This window comes from Calypte anna, chromosome 4 (assembly GCF_003957555.1).
Source record: "Calypte anna isolate BGI_N300 chromosome 4, bCalAnn1_v1.p, whole genome shotgun sequence".
Lineage (NCBI taxonomy): Eukaryota > Metazoa > Chordata > Aves > Apodiformes > Trochilidae > Calypte > Calypte anna.
In genome coordinates, this window is record NC_044247.1 from 17739657 (window position 1) to 17756936 (window position 17280).

General features: G+C 38.1%; 1 protein-coding gene across 1 annotated transcript; it reads left to right on the forward strand.

The window, feature by feature from the left end:
* The first annotated feature begins 4936 nt into the window (after nucleotides 1-4936).
* Nucleotides 4937-11547, forward strand: CDX4 (caudal type homeobox 4). The gene is made up of 3 exons (XM_008500079.2): nucleotides 4937-5450; nucleotides 10159-10304; nucleotides 11333-11547. The coding sequence occupies exons 1-3, from the start codon at nucleotides 5018-5020 to the stop codon at nucleotides 11537-11539; spliced, it is 786 nt and encodes a 261-aa protein (XP_008498301.1). The 5' UTR covers nucleotides 4937-5017; the 3' UTR covers nucleotides 11540-11547.
* Nucleotides 11548-17280: the final 5733 nt, after the last annotated feature.

A 17280-nucleotide genomic window follows, 5' to 3' on the forward strand; every position in this document is an offset into this window, starting at 1 on the left:
GCACGGGTTTTATGAGGAAAATGTTGTCCACCTGTTTCCATCCTGAAAGAGCACAAATACTTGCTTGTATTTTTTCTAACAAACTCTGCTCTGAGAGGGATCACAATAAATGAAGAGGTTCCATTCAGATATAAACTGCAAGGTTTTGGTATTCTGAGCTACACTAACCAAATAAACACCAGTGAAGGATTATTTGCTCTTCAATTCATAAAAAAATCTATTTCACCTGGAGTTCCCATGCAGACTCTGCAACTCCTGCCATATTCAGTCTACCTGTTGAGCAGCAAGGAATATTCTTATTACCACCAGTACTGATTTTGTAGTAGGATCTAAATGATTTACATTTCAGAATAGTAAGACCCTCCTTTAGCTCCAGACCATTCTTTCCTGGCAAGTATCCCACTGATGCAGATCACACAGAGAATACAGTTGCTATTTGCAATAAAATGCAAAACTTAACATGAAGAAATGAAAGAGAAGTCATTGGTAGCAGCAGTTAGAAAGGCTGTAGTGGAATAGATAGAAGGGCTGATACAATCATCATGTTCCCAGGTAGTCACTTTTCATCATTTTTTGAAAGGATTTGTTAACAACCAAAACTTCATAGCATGGAATTAAAAATGAAACCACTGAGGAAGGCTTCAAGGGCAACTGACTTTCTCATTTCTGCTGTTGATCTCTTATGAAACATTAGGGATCAGAGCAACACACAGCACAGAACTGAGATCTGTGATATATCCATCTTTTTTCCCCCGAGGAGCTCATTTCAGCAAATGAAAATCTTTTGGCTACTGCTGTTTGCTCAGCTCTCCAGGCTGTGCCACATCTGTCCATAGGGAGAAAAAATTAGGCAAATGCTTGCACTTCAAGCCCCCAGAAATGAGATGTAGCTGGGGTGTTGCACACTAAACTGGCCCAGCTAAAAAGAATAAATAAACTTTTCTGAAGCTTTGTGCTTGTAGAATCTTCAGAAGCATCTGCCTTCCTTCATGACTAGTCAGACTTTTATCCAACTTGTTGGGCTGACCTTTCCTCAAGGATTATTCAGCTAACTATTAATGTGAGGAGGAACGGGGGGGTGTGCAAAGCCCAGCTATTTTTGAACGAAGGGACAACAACACTTCCAAAAAACTGCAATAAAACTACCAGCAGTACATAGTTCACTCACAGAGTCCTTAGGAAGCCATTCCATTGAAATTCCAAGGATGCAGTTACAAAGCTACAGGCAAGAAGGATTCCTAAGCCTGATGTTACTGATGTGTTATTAGAATGGTCATCTGGAGGCAACAAACATCTATTCTGTCACCTCAGCCAGAATGGGACACACTCAGCTCACCTCCTTTTTTTGCTTCAGAAACAAAACCCCATATCCATTTTGTGAACTTTTCAGGCTTAAGAGGTGGTCAGATTTGTTTCTTCTTATCTCCACATAAAAGGAAGAGTAACTTTATGACTAAGGGTTACTAATAAAAACTATCACAGGTATAAACACCTTTAATATCAGCAAGTGTTGTACAGACCAGTTTTAATCTAACAGTAGTCACCAAAATTGCTGCTATAATGGCTGTCATTAAAACATTTAATTGCACATATGTGATTATATTATTACATGGTTAGGAAAGGCTTTTTAGAACAGCACACATGCCATAGTGCACCATCCACACTGCCTGTATAAACAGAACTTTAATAGCTCTGATGCTTATCACTATGCTTGCTATTATTGCTAGATTTTCATCAACCACTTGTTAGAAAACTAGAAAATTTTCTTCCCCAAAGATCTCAAAGTACATTTAATTTTATATTCATTCAACTTCAACAAGCACTGAGGCAACTTCTGCAGACACTGGCTAAGCAGATAAATTACACAGAGCATTTTCATGGGTGGAGGAAAAGAAATGGAAAATTATAACCTTGGAGTTCAGTTATTCTGGCAATCCACCTCTCTGAAGCATTCCAAAGAGCACAGCACTCGTGGTGCCAATACCACACAGATCTTTCCTGTTCTGTCTTTAGGAGACACTGCAGAAAATGGTATAACTACAAACCTCTGTATGGATGAGATTTCTGGATGTCTAGCCCACTACCTCAGAACTGCTTTCACTCTCCCACCATCCCAGCAAGTCCCCTTAGTGTGTGGTCATTTCCACAAGCACTTTGCTCAGGCATAGGCAGCACATTCACCCTTCCTCTGCCACCAGCAATTCACTGCCATCCCCTCACAGTAGAAATTTGAACAAGGAAAGGCAGATACACACACCCTCCCCCCCCCGTTTTTTTTTTTTTCCTCCTGACAGCAATTTCTTACTAAAATTGTTCCTGGACTCCCGTGCAACTTACTGCTACACACTGAGGATGCACTGGTTCTGTAGCTCTGAAAATACTGACAGGAAGGACATGAACATGGACAAAAAATTCCTCTTGGCAAGGCAGACTCAGATTAACAGTTAATTAGCTCTCAAAAAACATCAACCCCAAAATTTTGGTAGCTTCAAACTACTAGAGTAGATACAAAAGAATGGGTCCTTTTCAATACATCCACATGGCTCTGTTCCAGTAAATGGGAGGCATAAGATCATTTGAATCTTTCTTTTTAGTTATCTTATTCTCACTTTGGTGTTAAAAATCTGCAGTCCTACCCAATCTTATCCTGCTATGTAAATCTTTTTAAACAAAATGCAGTATTCAAAGTTTACTATTGTTAGCCAGTATCAAATCAGTGTAGCAATTCCCCATTGGTGTATCTTGATCTAATTACGTTCTGGAAAGAATCGAAATAGATCTAAAGAAAATTCAGATAATGGAACAGGCAAAACAAGAAAGGGAAAGGAGGAGCATAAACAAAAGATAAAAGAAAAACAGAGAATAAAGGATAAAGCTCTGAGATACAAAAATAGGATTAGGTGATACTGAAATTGTGGGGGGTATGCACAGAGACATCCCATAAAGGAAGACTAAGGATTAAAAATGTTTCCATCATTTCATGCATTCTGTGAAATTAAATGCCATTCACTGAGGTGTGTTCAGGAGAGGTCAAACCATGTGTCTGATCTGAACTCCATGACCAACCAATGCTGATGTGTCAGACAGACACCAACCTTCACCTCCTCTGGATCTGGGAGCTCTGCACCACACAGAGCCATGCCTCAGAATTCAGCTCCTGGCATCATGCTCACAAATAGGCCAGAGATGCCAAGGATACTCTCCCCCCCAGGAAACATATCCTCTTTAATTTGGATGACATCAGGGGAGTACTTTGTTCATTTTTAGTATACGCCAGCACTAAAAAGTCTGTGGGCTCTCAAAAATTGCATCACAACTCCTTTTCTTTCAAAGATGAAGGGAAAAACTTTCTCCTGGTTTTCTTTATAATGTCTATTTGTATGAAGGAACACCAATCACAGATCTTACTTCTTCCATGTCCCATCCCATGATGCAACTTTCCTCAACGTTCTCAGGATCCCAAGGATTAATAAAGAAATCTGTACAGTTTGCAAAGCTAATTATAAAGATACTGATACACTCCTCAATAAAAATTATTATTCAAGAAAAACAGGAAAAAAAAAAAGAACTCAAACCAGAAGAGGAATATCTTTCCTCTGTTTAAGTACACACTTAGAATCCTTCAATGCTGGAATTAGAAGGGATGTGTGAATACAAGTAGTGTCAAAATACAAAGGATACTGAATGAAACCCCACACCTTTGTAAAGGGAAACAACTCAATGTAATTTGCACCTCTTTTGCAAGAATAGCCCTTGACAAATAGCTTATTGCAAAGAAATCCATCCAAGATAAAAATGGATCTCATTCCCTCTACCAGTTGTACCAGACAACCATATAGAGGTAATTCTCAAGTCATGAGGTACAGGTTTCGCTCTCCCATGCAAATGCCAGGGTTTTAATAATGATGTAAAATCACCTTCAGAGTATTTTTGCTCAGTGGGGATGCTTACAAATGATCTGGAGAGGACCTGTGTGTCAGGCGCTTCACAGAAAAGCATCAAGGCAGTTCTGATCCACTAATGTGATAACCCAGATGTTTCTCCCTGCTGACTGCACTCACCTAAGCTGCCACCACTGAAAACAGACACAGCAGTTGCAGAGGAAGGAACACAGCCTTTCAGGCAGATAAAGGTTGTCTTCAGTTTGAAACAGAATCCAACAGTATTACTGGGCCTAAAAAAAAGACTTTTTCCACTACTTCTTTGCAATCATTTTCTTTGTACTTCTAACAGCATTTTTCTTAGGAAGATTTATTGTCTGCTTTTTAAAATTTATCAGTTTGCAATGGCCATCAGATGAAGGGATCTCTTTAAGCCACTCTGTATGGGGAGAGCATGAACATGTTCATTAGAGTCTTAATTTCTCCCCTGATGGAAAATCACTTACAAACATCAATAATGAAGGGAAAAATGTTGAGACAGTTATATTGAAGACATACTGATAACAAGGTGCTCTGTATTCTGAATTTTCTGACTTGCAGTTATTCAAACTGACTGTGTCCTTTAATCTAAGTAAAAGTGAGACTTTTTTTTTTTTTTTGAGAAACTGAATAACAGATTTACTTCTTGATTGAAAATACATCACAAAATATTGCTGTTATAGTTCCCACTGTCTTTTCTTTAAAAAGATCTATTTACCAAGTTACAAACACAAGCAACTGTTGCATCACCTTACAGTAGTGGAATCACTGTTGAATATCAGGGGAGGGTAATAGGATAGATAAAAGTTCTTTAAAAGAGAAAGCACCAGAACTAGCAGAAAGGTGGGGTGGGTCAGCCCTTCATTTGAATGTAAATGTAATTATGAGGCAGGCAGTTAGGCTGACGTCAGACAAGATCTTGGTAAACCATTACCACCAGCACCTGGTAACTCAGTTGATAATAAAAGAGGATGAAGTAGAAGATTCCAAGCAGAGTGGCATTATTAGGGAAAATCAAACACAATTGTTTTGAAGCAGTGAAAGAGAAAACAGAAGAACAAGATGTTGTGACAAGGCATTTACAGTCTGTGACCATCATGTATGTGAGCTCCCTCTTGGATAAAGAAACCAGCATGTATCCAGGATCCGCAAGGGGTAACAACAACCTGCCAGTGCAAAACTTTGTGTCTACTCCACCTTATTCAGATTACATGGGATATCATCATGTGCCAGCTCTGGACACCCATGGACAGCCTGCAGGGACCTGGGGATCTCACTACGGCCCACAGAGGGAGGACTGGAACGCTTACGGCCCAGGACCTTCCAGCACGGTTGCTGCTGCCCAGCTCAATGGCTCATCTCCTGTAGGGCAGGGCTCCTACAGTTCTGCTGATTACAGCTCCCTCCATCCCGCTGGAGCTGGGGGGTTACCTCCTGTAGAAACAATTAATACACAGCAAATCTCTCCCACCAGCCAAAGGCACAGCTCTTATGAATGGATGAGGAAAACGGTGCAAGCTAACACTACTGGTGAGTCTCTATTCAACTTCCAGCCTGAGAAAGCATCTTCTGCTACCACCAATCTTCCAAATAATTAACTTCCTGAAGCACATAGGTTTGTAAGTCATTTAGGAGATTTATTTAACCCATTCTGTTTAATGCAGTTTTAACTAAATTTAGAGTAGTTTCGCTTTCATCCCAGAAAGGCTTTACATGGTTCCTATATAGGGGAAGGGCTGTTGTGTTTAGCTACAGCTGCATCTTACTCAAGTCCAGGAATCTTTGTTCTAACATTCTGTAAAGCATTTTGGATGAAATACCAGATACTCGAGGCTGTTACAGAATAAGGAAAGCAGGAAGGTTTAACAGTTAAGGGCAAAACTTTTATGCCACAAGGTAAATGCTGATTTAAAACCAGGTTGATCTTTTTAAATCTTTACAGACTTTTCAACATGTTTAGCAAAAACCATGTGCTGATCCAACTGTAATGCTGTGCAAATTTTTGCTGCTTTTCCTCTGTCATTTATTTTTCTACTTAGATTTATTAGGTAAGAGGAAATAGTCCTAGAGAAGTAATCTGACTCAGATGTTCAGCAGGGACTATTTTATTTGCAGCTCACATATGTGATCAGTGAAGCTTCCTTTACTTTTAGTTTCAAATTGATTTTACCTGTTTTTCTCACTTTGCAGAATTTTGCAGCTTGCTGCAATCACACAATTAAAAATCACTTTCTTGCAAGTGTCACTCACTGGTGTGCCTGTGTTTGTCACAAGCTGCCTGCCAGATGAAACTTCGAGGTGTATATTCCCAAGGTGTAAATTGGGTGTAGCAAGGTTTGCTAAACCTATTGTTAAGGTTAAAAGTAGTAAGTGTGTGTTACAGAGCATCAAAGAAAATGCAAGAGCAATTACAACTGGAGTAATCTTAGAAGGCAGAGGATCAGCACTGCTGCTTGAGACACAATTGTCCTTCCAATGGTTATTACTCAAGGGCAAAATTAGTCTGGGAATTGTTTCTTAGTTATAAAGCAGAAGCACAGTTTTCCCACAATTACTAAATAAAAAGTGCCTAGTGAACATTAATATATCACAAGGCCACCCTTCCTCTCAGAGTCTCTACAAAGCTCTTCAAACCAGCCTGGGTTTTTTTTTCCCCAGTAACTTCATTAATATCAGTGGAGATTTCCAGGTGTAGAAGTGATGCAAGACCTGGATGTAGACCAAATTCAATGGAGACTATTGAACACCAGTGAGGCAACCTTGTGTCCATCAGGCTGTCACTGAATTTTAAATGTGTTAGCATTCTAAAGGAAGAAAACACACCTACAAATCTAAATCTTATTGCACAGATGTGGAAGGCCCTGAAAGATTTCTCACATGCTTGCTCAGAATACATATATATATATTGCATTCAGAAAAGCAGTAATGTGCTTAAATTCATCTGTAGCCTGAAAAACACTTGAAACTAAATTTACACACATGCTGAAATAGTTTCTGAACAATTCCAGACAGGTGAAACAGGGTCTGTCAGCAGACACATCCTGAGGCTGTACATTCCTAGACCCCAATCCTTTGAAGTGTTAAAACCAGCTCAGGACTTCAGAGAATTAAATTGGACTCAAGACCTCACCCCAGCTTAAAAAAAAAAAAAAAAAGTCTTGGGATAGCGAAGCACAAATGCAGTATTTTGCAAAGCAAGACAAATATTGAATTGATTTGGCTTTTCATTGGTGTTTTAAACATAAAGCTAACTGTAAATACTTGGAAAAGCTGTGAAAAACAAAGGGAATTTAAAAGAAATAATGACAGAGCTAAAACTCTGCATGTAACATATTAACTTATCGATGCTTTCTCTAGAAAATAAGGTAAGAAAACTTCCTTGATGACATTATAACCACTCTGCAACAGATGTTACTGCCATAACATCATTTATGCTATCAAGGTAGCTCCGAGCTCACCATCTTCAATATTACAGCTGCTTAATACAGTTCATGGCATGAAAAATTCAGAATTACAGCCCTAAACCTTGCAAATATATTTATATAAACATGTGCATGCCCATAATTTCACTAGTGGTGTGTACTCACATTGATGTATGTGAACAGCATGGAACGACAGAAATCAAAACACAGTTAATTAAATGAGGAAGGCAACTGAAATGTTGTCCTAAGGACAAGAGAAATTATTTTCAGGAAGGGGATTTTAATGGGAATTTTTTCCCCTCTGTTTAGGCTCAGTTAAATACACTACATTCTGAGTCAGTAGTTGTATTTAGCATTTAATTAAAAAAATTAAATTGGAGGAAAAGTGAAAGTAAAATTTACCTGACCAGGATGAAACAACATTGAAGACAGAAGTACAATGTCCTTTCAAGAGATAAAATATCCTTTGAAATTGTTAGCCAGGCTATCAAGATTTAAAATGGAACATCTCCAGAATTTCTTACGTAATTCCTGATCCTCTTGTCACTGAAAATACCACATCAACTTCAGCAGGGGTAAAAAACTTCAGGCCAACTTGTTTCTAAAACCTATGTAATCAACAGTGTAAAATCTGCGTTTTATGGAGGTGACTGAGCCTTCAAGGCATTACATTTTCTGAATAAGTTATCTAAACAAGAGCCCATAAACCACATTTTATACCTTTTAAAACTTAATATGAAACTTTATCTGGGAGTCACCCTGCTCAGAAAGAGAATGGACTTTAAGGGAACTAAAAAAAAAGGGCAGTATTATTTTTATATTTTGCATGATCAGCCACAGCTTTTTTTTCAGCACAGTCAACACTTCTCATGTCTTCATTTAAACAAGCAGTGATGTACAAGTAATTCAGATTACATCACAGCAGAAACACAACCAGAAAGAGAAACAGAAAAGCAGGCAAAAAGGCCAAGCCTCTGCTCTAATGCTAATTTATTTTGCTTTGTAATCTGGTTGTGACATCTATTTTCCACTGGCCGACATTGTCTGAGGTTTTGAGGCCTATCTGTCATATTGAGGCAACAGACCCTTTCAACACTTCACTTTGCTTTGATATGCAGTCTTGTCTCTTCCTTCTCCCTCTTTTCTTCAGGAGTTATATTGCCGGAAAGGGTGATGATTTTCACAGCAAATAAAGAGGCCTTCTCCCAGCTTTATTGTCTTCAGAAGAAATGCTCTGTGAATTTTATGACCAAGGGGAATGGGGAAAACTGCTCCTTTTCTCCACCCCCTCAAATCATGGCTATATTTGCTGATTATAGTGAAGCCGGAATAACCCTGTTGAATTTTAACTTGTTTTCAAAGATTACCTTCTAAGCCTTCAGTTTACAAGAACCTGAATATCTATACTATTGATAACATTACAACTAGGACTCAGAGCAAATATTTCAAAGCCAACAATTTGTACCTCAGAAAAAAGTAAACTTAAATTTGATAATTGATTCAGTTGTGCAAACTGAGGCAGGAAAACCTTGCACATCAGAAATCAAAGTGGCAGAGTGGGAAAACAGCTTTAATGACACATATTTCAAAATGTCTTGAGCCATGTCTGCCTCTAGCCTTCAGATAAAAAATATCACAGTTTATCCTCACTCCTGGTCCAAAATTAAAGCAAGCTGAGGAAAAAATATTCCTTCATCTATTTCTGTCCTTTTTTTCCTCTGCTAAGATGAAAGAGTCTGACATTTGTTTAGGGCTTGTAAATTCCAAACCAATTGGCTTGTGTTTCTGAATGTGAAAGGGGTTCTTGATAAGATCTCCTTGTCGCTCCTTTGTGTGGCGTGTGCTTCATCTTAACACCTCAATGGACTTTAGGGAACCACTTTAAAGGAGTCTTTGTCCTACAGTTTGTCCCAGAACACTCACATCAAAAAAAACCTGGGAAGATCAGAAGAAAAAGGGAAACTATCTAGTTGGCTGTTGAAAGTGCAAAGGAGAACAAATAAGTTGAAAAGTGATCTCCTTGTATTATTATTACATGAAGAATTGTTTCAAAAAGCCTAGGAAATGAGTGATATCTTCTAAACATCTCAAGAGTATTTATCCAATACATCTAAGAGTATTTATTTTATACATTAGAGAGAGGATGATGCTGAAATCCTTTTACAAGGATTTTATTGCCTCGTCTTGCAAATCCCCTTCTAAGGGAAGCTCAGCACACAGAGTAACCCCAGTAATAGCTCTGCAGGCACTCAGCATCTTGCAAGACTGGACCTTTTTGAAAAAATAAATCAATATTCAACTTAAAAGCATGTCCTATGGCCACAGAAGTGAGCAAAAGCATTCCTAGGAGGACACTTCTTTGTGAAAGAGAGGAAAACTCAAAGAATTAGGACAAGGTACCACTAAACAAATTGTGACAACTTCAGTTTTGAAATCCTGTTCATTTATACCTGCATACACACAGAAGTCACTTCAACAAGAACTAAAATGAACCCCCTTTGAGATCAAATACAGCCAACACCAATTATGTACTGCTATGAATTAAGGTGCTTCAGGGTGTTTTTCACTTGAGCTTTACAGCTAGTTGTATGTTTATAGAGAGAGGGAGATGAAGTGGGAAAGACAGCTATGATAACCAATAGCCACTCACTTATTCACCCTGCATCACATACTCCTTCTCTGTGACACAGAAAACAACCCAATGCAAGTGCCCTGTAGTTTAATGGATGTCTGGAAAATATCTGCAAGAACTTTGCAAGAAAGATGCTATAGAAAATGAAATTCAAAATATTAATATTTTTTTCTTCCTTTAACAGGTAAAACAAGAACAAAAGAGAAGTACCGAGTTGTTTACACAGATCATCAGAGACTGGAACTAGAGAAGGAATTTCACTGCAACAGATACATCACAATAAGGAGAAAGTCAGAACTTGCAGCAAACCTGGGACTATCTGAAAGACAGGTACACAGAGACTATCCATCATTTGTACCCACCCATTCACCAGACTCTGCTACTGCCAGGGCACCTGAGCACCACTCATGTCCTGTACCCAAAACCTAGTGCGAAGGCAAGCCTGATAAAGTCTGTGAGTATATCTGACACAGAGAATACACCACACAAAGATAAATTAATGAGCAGGCTAATTTGACAGAAACCTCCAGTTGTGGGTAACTGAACATTGGGAAATCTTTTCTACTATAAAAAGTACCTATTCTTATGTGCATACCAGAACGCTCACCAGCTAGAATCGAAGCAGTTGAGCATAACAGTCTTAGATCTGTTCTTAATAGTGATGATCTTCACCATTTGACTTCTGGCAATCACACAAAATGGTGGCCAGAAAACTCCAAAACATTGGATTTATTTCAGCTGTAAGCCAGGAAAATGAAAGCTCAGCTTTCAAAGAGCAATCAAAAAAGATGTATATTTTACAAATTGTTACAAATTGTTGAGGCTATTTCCCCAGCCCACACTTTTCTTATGTCAGCTGGCGTCATTCCTATCAACTAGATATTTAAGTTCTGTCCACTGTCTCCTGAGCAGGGGCCCAGTTGTGTCCAAAGACTAGAGGAATTCAGGATAAGGAATTTCCTAAAATCCCTGTGTTGGGGAGCACACTTAGGAAGCACAGCCCTGCAGTCTTGCAATTATAGTGGCTGTTGAATCCAAAACTCCTTCTAGGAAAAACCATTATTGAATATTGATTAAGAAGCAGAAAATGGATACAGAGTAACTAAATTTTTTCACTTCACAATTCCAGGGTTTTTTTTTTTGTGGCTTTATTTTGGTTTTGGAAATGTGTGTGGGGGGGGCTGTTTAGTTTGGAGAGTTGAGGGGGTTTTGTGCTTTTTGTTTGTTTGTGGGTTTTTTGGTTTGGTTTGGTTTTTTCTTTATATATTTTTAACATTTCTATATTTTCATTACTATTATTACTGTAAAAAAATTGACCACTACTTTGAATTAACCACATACCATTTATAACACCACAGGTGAAAATCTGGTTCCAGAATCGCCGAGCGAAAGAAAGAAAAATGATCAAGAAGAAAATCTCTCAGTTTGATGGCAGTGGGGGCTCAGCTCAGAGTGACTCTGGCTCACTCAGTCCAAATGAAATATCCAGTTCTCTGTTCCCACCACCACATGGAATAAATGGATTACAGCCTAATGACATTCATCAAGTCATAGTTTCTGAATGAACCAAAGGGAAAAAAATAAGCATAAAAAAACCCCCAAACAACAGGAGTGGATTTCCCTGCTGACCCCTCCCTTGAAAACTCAGCTTTCCAAAGGACCATTCTCATTTAACTGGCTTCAAAGTGCTGATCTTTTAAGTACAGGATCTGGGACTATTATTAAAATTTTTAATTACTGCAGAAATCTCAGGAAACTTGCTCTGGTAAGACTCATCACTCAAAATCTTTGAGGAGTAGTTAATTTGCTTCAGACACTGGCACAGAGAATGATACAACTGTATATTCAAGTAAATGTAGTTCTAGTATGATCATATATACACACAGAAAATTAAGTGAACTGACTAGAGAGAATTATTGCATAAAATATAAGATGCCAGGTCTATTTGGTTTGTTATATTTTATATACTTAGAGTAAAGAATAGATGTTAAGAATTATTCACACTTAAATGTAATGAATGTTACTTTTTGAAACCAACAAAAACATTTTAAACTCTTGGAAAGACTTAAGAAACATACCAATGTTGCTACACCAACACACTGCCTTTAAGTAAATAAAATAAATCTCCTTTTCCCTATATAATTGAATAGAAGCATGTTGATATCCTAAGCAATGTTACAGATATCTGTCATACCAAACTGGCCAAGATTTGCTCAACTGTAAGAAATGCAAGAGTTTGCCATACATACTAGTTAATGCCAAATCCTTTGGAAGATAAAAGTACTGCTTCAGAGTTCAATGAATGCACATATTACTACTCAAAAATGCAAGCACAAATCCAATGGAGACAGGACTGCTACTACCAGCAAAACACCAAAAAGCACATAAAGCATCTTTATGTTTAATGTCTCCAAGTATTTTAAGTGAAAGAGTAGCAGACTTGGGCCACTGATTTTATACATGACACTTCAGGCTAAAGGCAAGAAATACCCCAAAGTAGATGATACTGAATTTTGAAGCTGTTATCAGGCAGCTTAGAATTCCCAAAGCCACAGGAAGCTGTAAGGGAGAAGAGTTGATTCCACGTCTGAAAGAGCAAAAGTTAAGGCTGAACATGCTCACAGTCTGCTTAGCTGTAATTATTGGCATATTTTGGCAGGTGAGAAGGTAGCCATGGTATCCAGAAGACAAACAATGAGTCTGGAAAAAGTAGAAACCCCAAAGCACTAGAAAAATCCCTAAGCCCTGCAGCAGTACTATTTATTTGTTGGAATCTCTTAACATGAGCTTTTTGACATCTTAAAAGTAAGTGCCCTTTGGAAAGAAATAATATTACTGAAAACGTCATCAGAAGCAAAGGTAATAAACTGGCAAAAGAGAAGAAAACAAACAGAAAAAACCTGTTAGCTGGCATATGAAAAGTCATGCATCACTTATTTAAACAAAATCAACTTCTTGATCTGAGAAACAGATCAAATTCTACATTTCTTAATATCAATAAGCTCTGACAATACCACTGACAACATGGCCAGCACCCATTATCTGGGTTCAATAAAGCAGATAAATTTGAAGATGTGACTCAGTGCTTTCCAACCATTTTAAAAGAAGTCTTCAGTAACTCCATGCAAGTAATTATTTTTGGAGTTATAAGATTAATACTCTTCAAAAATAAATACTAAATTATAAAATTGTAGACACAAATATCTCAAGCTGAGATCTTACTGACTGGAAGCATTTGGTGGGTGGTTCTCCAATATATTGCTAATAATCTTTTAGTCCTGTGGTTAAAATAAACGGGCATATTTTAATGCAAATAAACTGCAAACAGAACATCTTGTGTATATAAATATTTATAAAACTGAACTCTAGGAGAAAATGAGACATCTGCATGTCTTTAATTCAGGAGCTTCTAAAACTGGAATCCTAAGGTTACACGATTGCAGGGATATTCCAGAAGACAGAGCAGCATGCTACAGAACACACACAAACAGATCTACTTCTGTTTATATTAACAGAAGTACACATGCCAGCAGACAGCAAGACACAGACTGCTCTGCTTTTCATTCAAAAAAATCCACACAATTGCTCTGCAGCAGACTGGGAGAGGAGGTTTCCCCAGTTCCAACAGCCCCTCTACCTGCGTTGTCCTTTTATACACAAAAGAGGAAGATAAAATAATTTCCCAACAAACTCATGAAGAAAGAATCTGTCAGACTTCCACCTTGCTACCTAAATCTCAAACCACCAGCAGGCTTCCCTCCATGGAAGGGCAGGTGACAGCTTTCGGGAAGGTTATCAGCGGCAGAGAAATGGAGAGGGAAAGAAGAGTTCTCTAGCTTCCAGATCTATACTTTTTTTGTGATCAGTTTTCCAATTAACATGGAAGACTGGCAAGTAAAGAGCTAAATGCAGGGCTTAAATTAGGAAAAAAAAATGTCATGTCAAAATTGAAACTAAAAACTTAAGATGGTTATTTAGCAGGTTGACTCTCAAGACAGTAAAAATTACATCTTGCAGTTCCTGAATAAGCTCATCTACCTTTTGGCATGGCCAGACAGCCAGGGAACACCACACTGCTCTGACAAACTGAGCAAAAGAGCAACTGAAGCCATTGATAGTACTTCAGAACAACCACTACTCGTAAATACATCTATTCCAGGCTTCAAATAGGACTTTGAATGGGATCCAAAGCACCTCCTTTGGGATGTTTAAAATTGATCTTGTAAATGAAGTGTTTTTCATGTTCTTCAGCCTATATTTTTTTCCCATCAGGTCTATTTTGAATGTATTCAAAGTATACATAAATAAATAGGGAAGACAGTCTCTTTAATGTGCTAGATAATGATCTGTAAGCCTAAAAACTATATCGGATTATCTTCTCTGGCCACAGTTCAGTCAAGTATTAAGTTATTTTCCCTATTTTGCACTGTGCATAAATAACTACCATCCATCTAGATCATAATGTTCCCTAGAACTTAAGTGTATACCACAGCTGTTTCTCAGAATAATCCAAAGGAAAGAAAGCATTATTAAACCCTTTTAGGCCAACCCGGATCATTTTTAGTAAACTGGATTGAAGAGCAATTAAAAATGCAGTCATATTAGCAGATCAGGAGGATGGGAATCCATAAAGAAGGGAAAATAGCAAGCAGCTGCAAAAAGAAAATTCCTCCTCTGTTTCTGACAGGGCTTGGGCAGTGTAACTGATTGTAGGCAGTTATGTTTTAGGGTTTTTTCTGCCAGAAAACACTATTCCAAACCAAAACACAATGCAGAACTACATGCTGGCACATTTTAATGGCTCATCCTACATTCAAGTTCTGCCAAGCTCCAAAGACACAAGGATCAGGAGATGCAGCTGGGTGGAGGCCACACCACCAGTTCCAAGTCCCTACATGGTGATTGTTTTCTGGGCAGTTTGTGTTTGACTCTTCTACCTGGCAGAGGTAAAGCTTCAGAAGACGTGATCCAGCCCCTGTATTTAATTTTTGTATTTATGGGACTGAGAGGAACCACTAAAGGCTATAAAGAACATTTTAGAGTATTTATCTTCCCTCCTTTGAAGACTTCTCCAGGGATTTTAATTGGCCTCTCCCTTAGCACCATTGGGCAATTAAAATAATGATAAACCAAACACTATCCTTCCCACCCAGTGGGTATTTTCCCCAAGCTCTCTCAATTTCCTGTCTTTTTCACTTTATGTGAAGAGAAAACCATTGCACTGTTTAAATTCAGCTGTTTGATTGGGACTTGGACTTTGCAAAGTAGTGAGCCACTTTAACACCATGCTGATATCAAAAGAAAATTCTGAATCACACAACTGTCTAATTCCAGCAGCCAGCAAATTCCTTCTGACATTTATTTGAATCATCTTTATTCTTACGAGAATTCTGTAGAGATGCCAAAGCTTTGGGAACAATTGCCTTTCTCAGTCTCACTATCTATAAATTTTTAATCAAGAAGGAGTATTTGACCACAAACTGTTCATGCTGAGACTCAACAGCAGCACATTGACTTGGCTGCATTAACTAACTCTTAAATATTGATCTGTGGGAGAAAATAAAGAAAATTACAGATGTATCCGTAGTTGCATTAATGAGAGTTTAGACTAGAGTTCAGAAAGGAATTTGTTATAAAATATTTAAAATGTTCTACAATTTCACTAATTTTAATGTATCTACTTTTGATAACTGGGGTTATGGGAAGAATATGGGGAGTTTCAGTTAATGGATCAAAGCATTAAGCTAATAAGCATTTCCAAACTTTTTAAACTTCAGCTGCATATGAGAAGCAGCAGCTAATGATGAGTTTTGGATCCACGATGACAACTTGCCCACCTTGTGTTTAGCCTTTTGTTGAGTCATTTCCCTGTGATACTCTTTCATTCTCCAACAATGACACTTTTACCTGGAAGGCCCAATCCCATATGCTGCAGGTAATTTCTGTAGGATGGCTGGCTAGCATTTAGAAGGGAAAGTGAAAACTCACTTGGGAAGGCAAAATGTAGCATGAGCAGCCTAGCAGGATAGCCAAGAAAACAGAAAGCTGGAGTGAAACAGGACTGAAGCAGCACTGGTGGAAAGTGTTTGTTCACCAAAACACCATGAAGCATAAGCACAGATGTTCTGACACAGCTTAACTCACTCCTGTGTCAAGTTAATCCTGATTCCAACCAAGATAAGTTCTACAAAGCTGCTCATGTGTCACACAGGTGAAACCAGATCTTTTTTTCCATCACGCAATGATTTTGCACCACTGGAAACAATTTCTATCCAGAGAGACCTCACCATCCATCACATCCTAGCAATTGATTGCTTCTACAGGTTTATTTCAGTCTTTCCAGAACTTTCCATTTTATGAACTGAAGAAACAAAATAAAGAAGCAGAACAAAACAAAAAAAAAACCCTTTCAACATACTCCACCAACAAAAAACTCTCAAGAGCTTGTATTCTGAACCCTCTCTCTCTTTTTCTCCCAAAAAAGAGTCAGTGATGTCAGCTCACATGAGCTGACTCAAGAAAGGGTTACATTACAGGTGAGGTCAAACACTGTTAATTCTACTCACTCTTTTTGAAAAAGGGAATACTTTTTCTGCATCAAAACTGTGGCATTTGCACCTCTAAGGAGGACTCGAAGTTCTGAATCCCCTCCACTTCCTGAGCTGATGTTGATCAAGGAACGAGGGTTCATCCCCCAGCCTTAAAATACGTTCTTCAGACTCTAAGAGTATATTCCTATCATCCATTGACCTCCTTCTCTCTTGAAACACACAAGTGTTCTGAACTGAGGAAATTCTGACAGCCAACATGACTTCTCCTGTTGCAGATTCTTCCCTCTGAATAATGGTTGTGTGGTGGATATTTATATGGAACAAAGAAGGTAAAAAAAATACAGACCCAATATAGACCATCATCTCTCCACAAACTATTCAGGTTTTATGACAATCATTCCATCTAATACACAGTATCTTAAAAAAAAACAAACAATTGAAAATGAGGCATCTGAATACTTCTTACTGTGAAGACAAAGTTTGGTAAATCCTACTGAAAAAGTTCCCTATAGTACCTACACCTGAAATTCAATACTAAACAGGCATTTTTCAAATACAGATACAGGTAACAAAAGGTGGTTCTCTAAAGTTGTCTAATTTTCCTCCAGACTTTCTGCTAGGAGAGAATACACACACTTTAAAAAAAAAAAAAAGCTGAAGATTCAGCTGAAGTTTGACTTCAAGCTATTAATTAAAAAGTGTAAGATGTTAAATATGAAGCAACAAAGTCTCTTCTTCAATTAAAGAAACTTCCA

Coding starts and splice junctions, on each gene's coding strand:
- CDX4 (XM_008500079.2), top strand. CDS start 5,018: ATGTATGTGAGCTCCCTCTTGGATAAAGAAACCAGCATGTATCCAGGA. Junction 5,451..10,158: donor GGTGCAAGCTAACACTACTG/GTGAGTCTCTAT, acceptor TTCCTTTAACAG/GTAAAACAAGAACAAAAGAG. Junction 10,305..11,332: donor TGGGACTATCTGAAAGACAG/GTACACAGAGAC, acceptor ATAACACCACAG/GTGAAAATCTGGTTCCAGAA.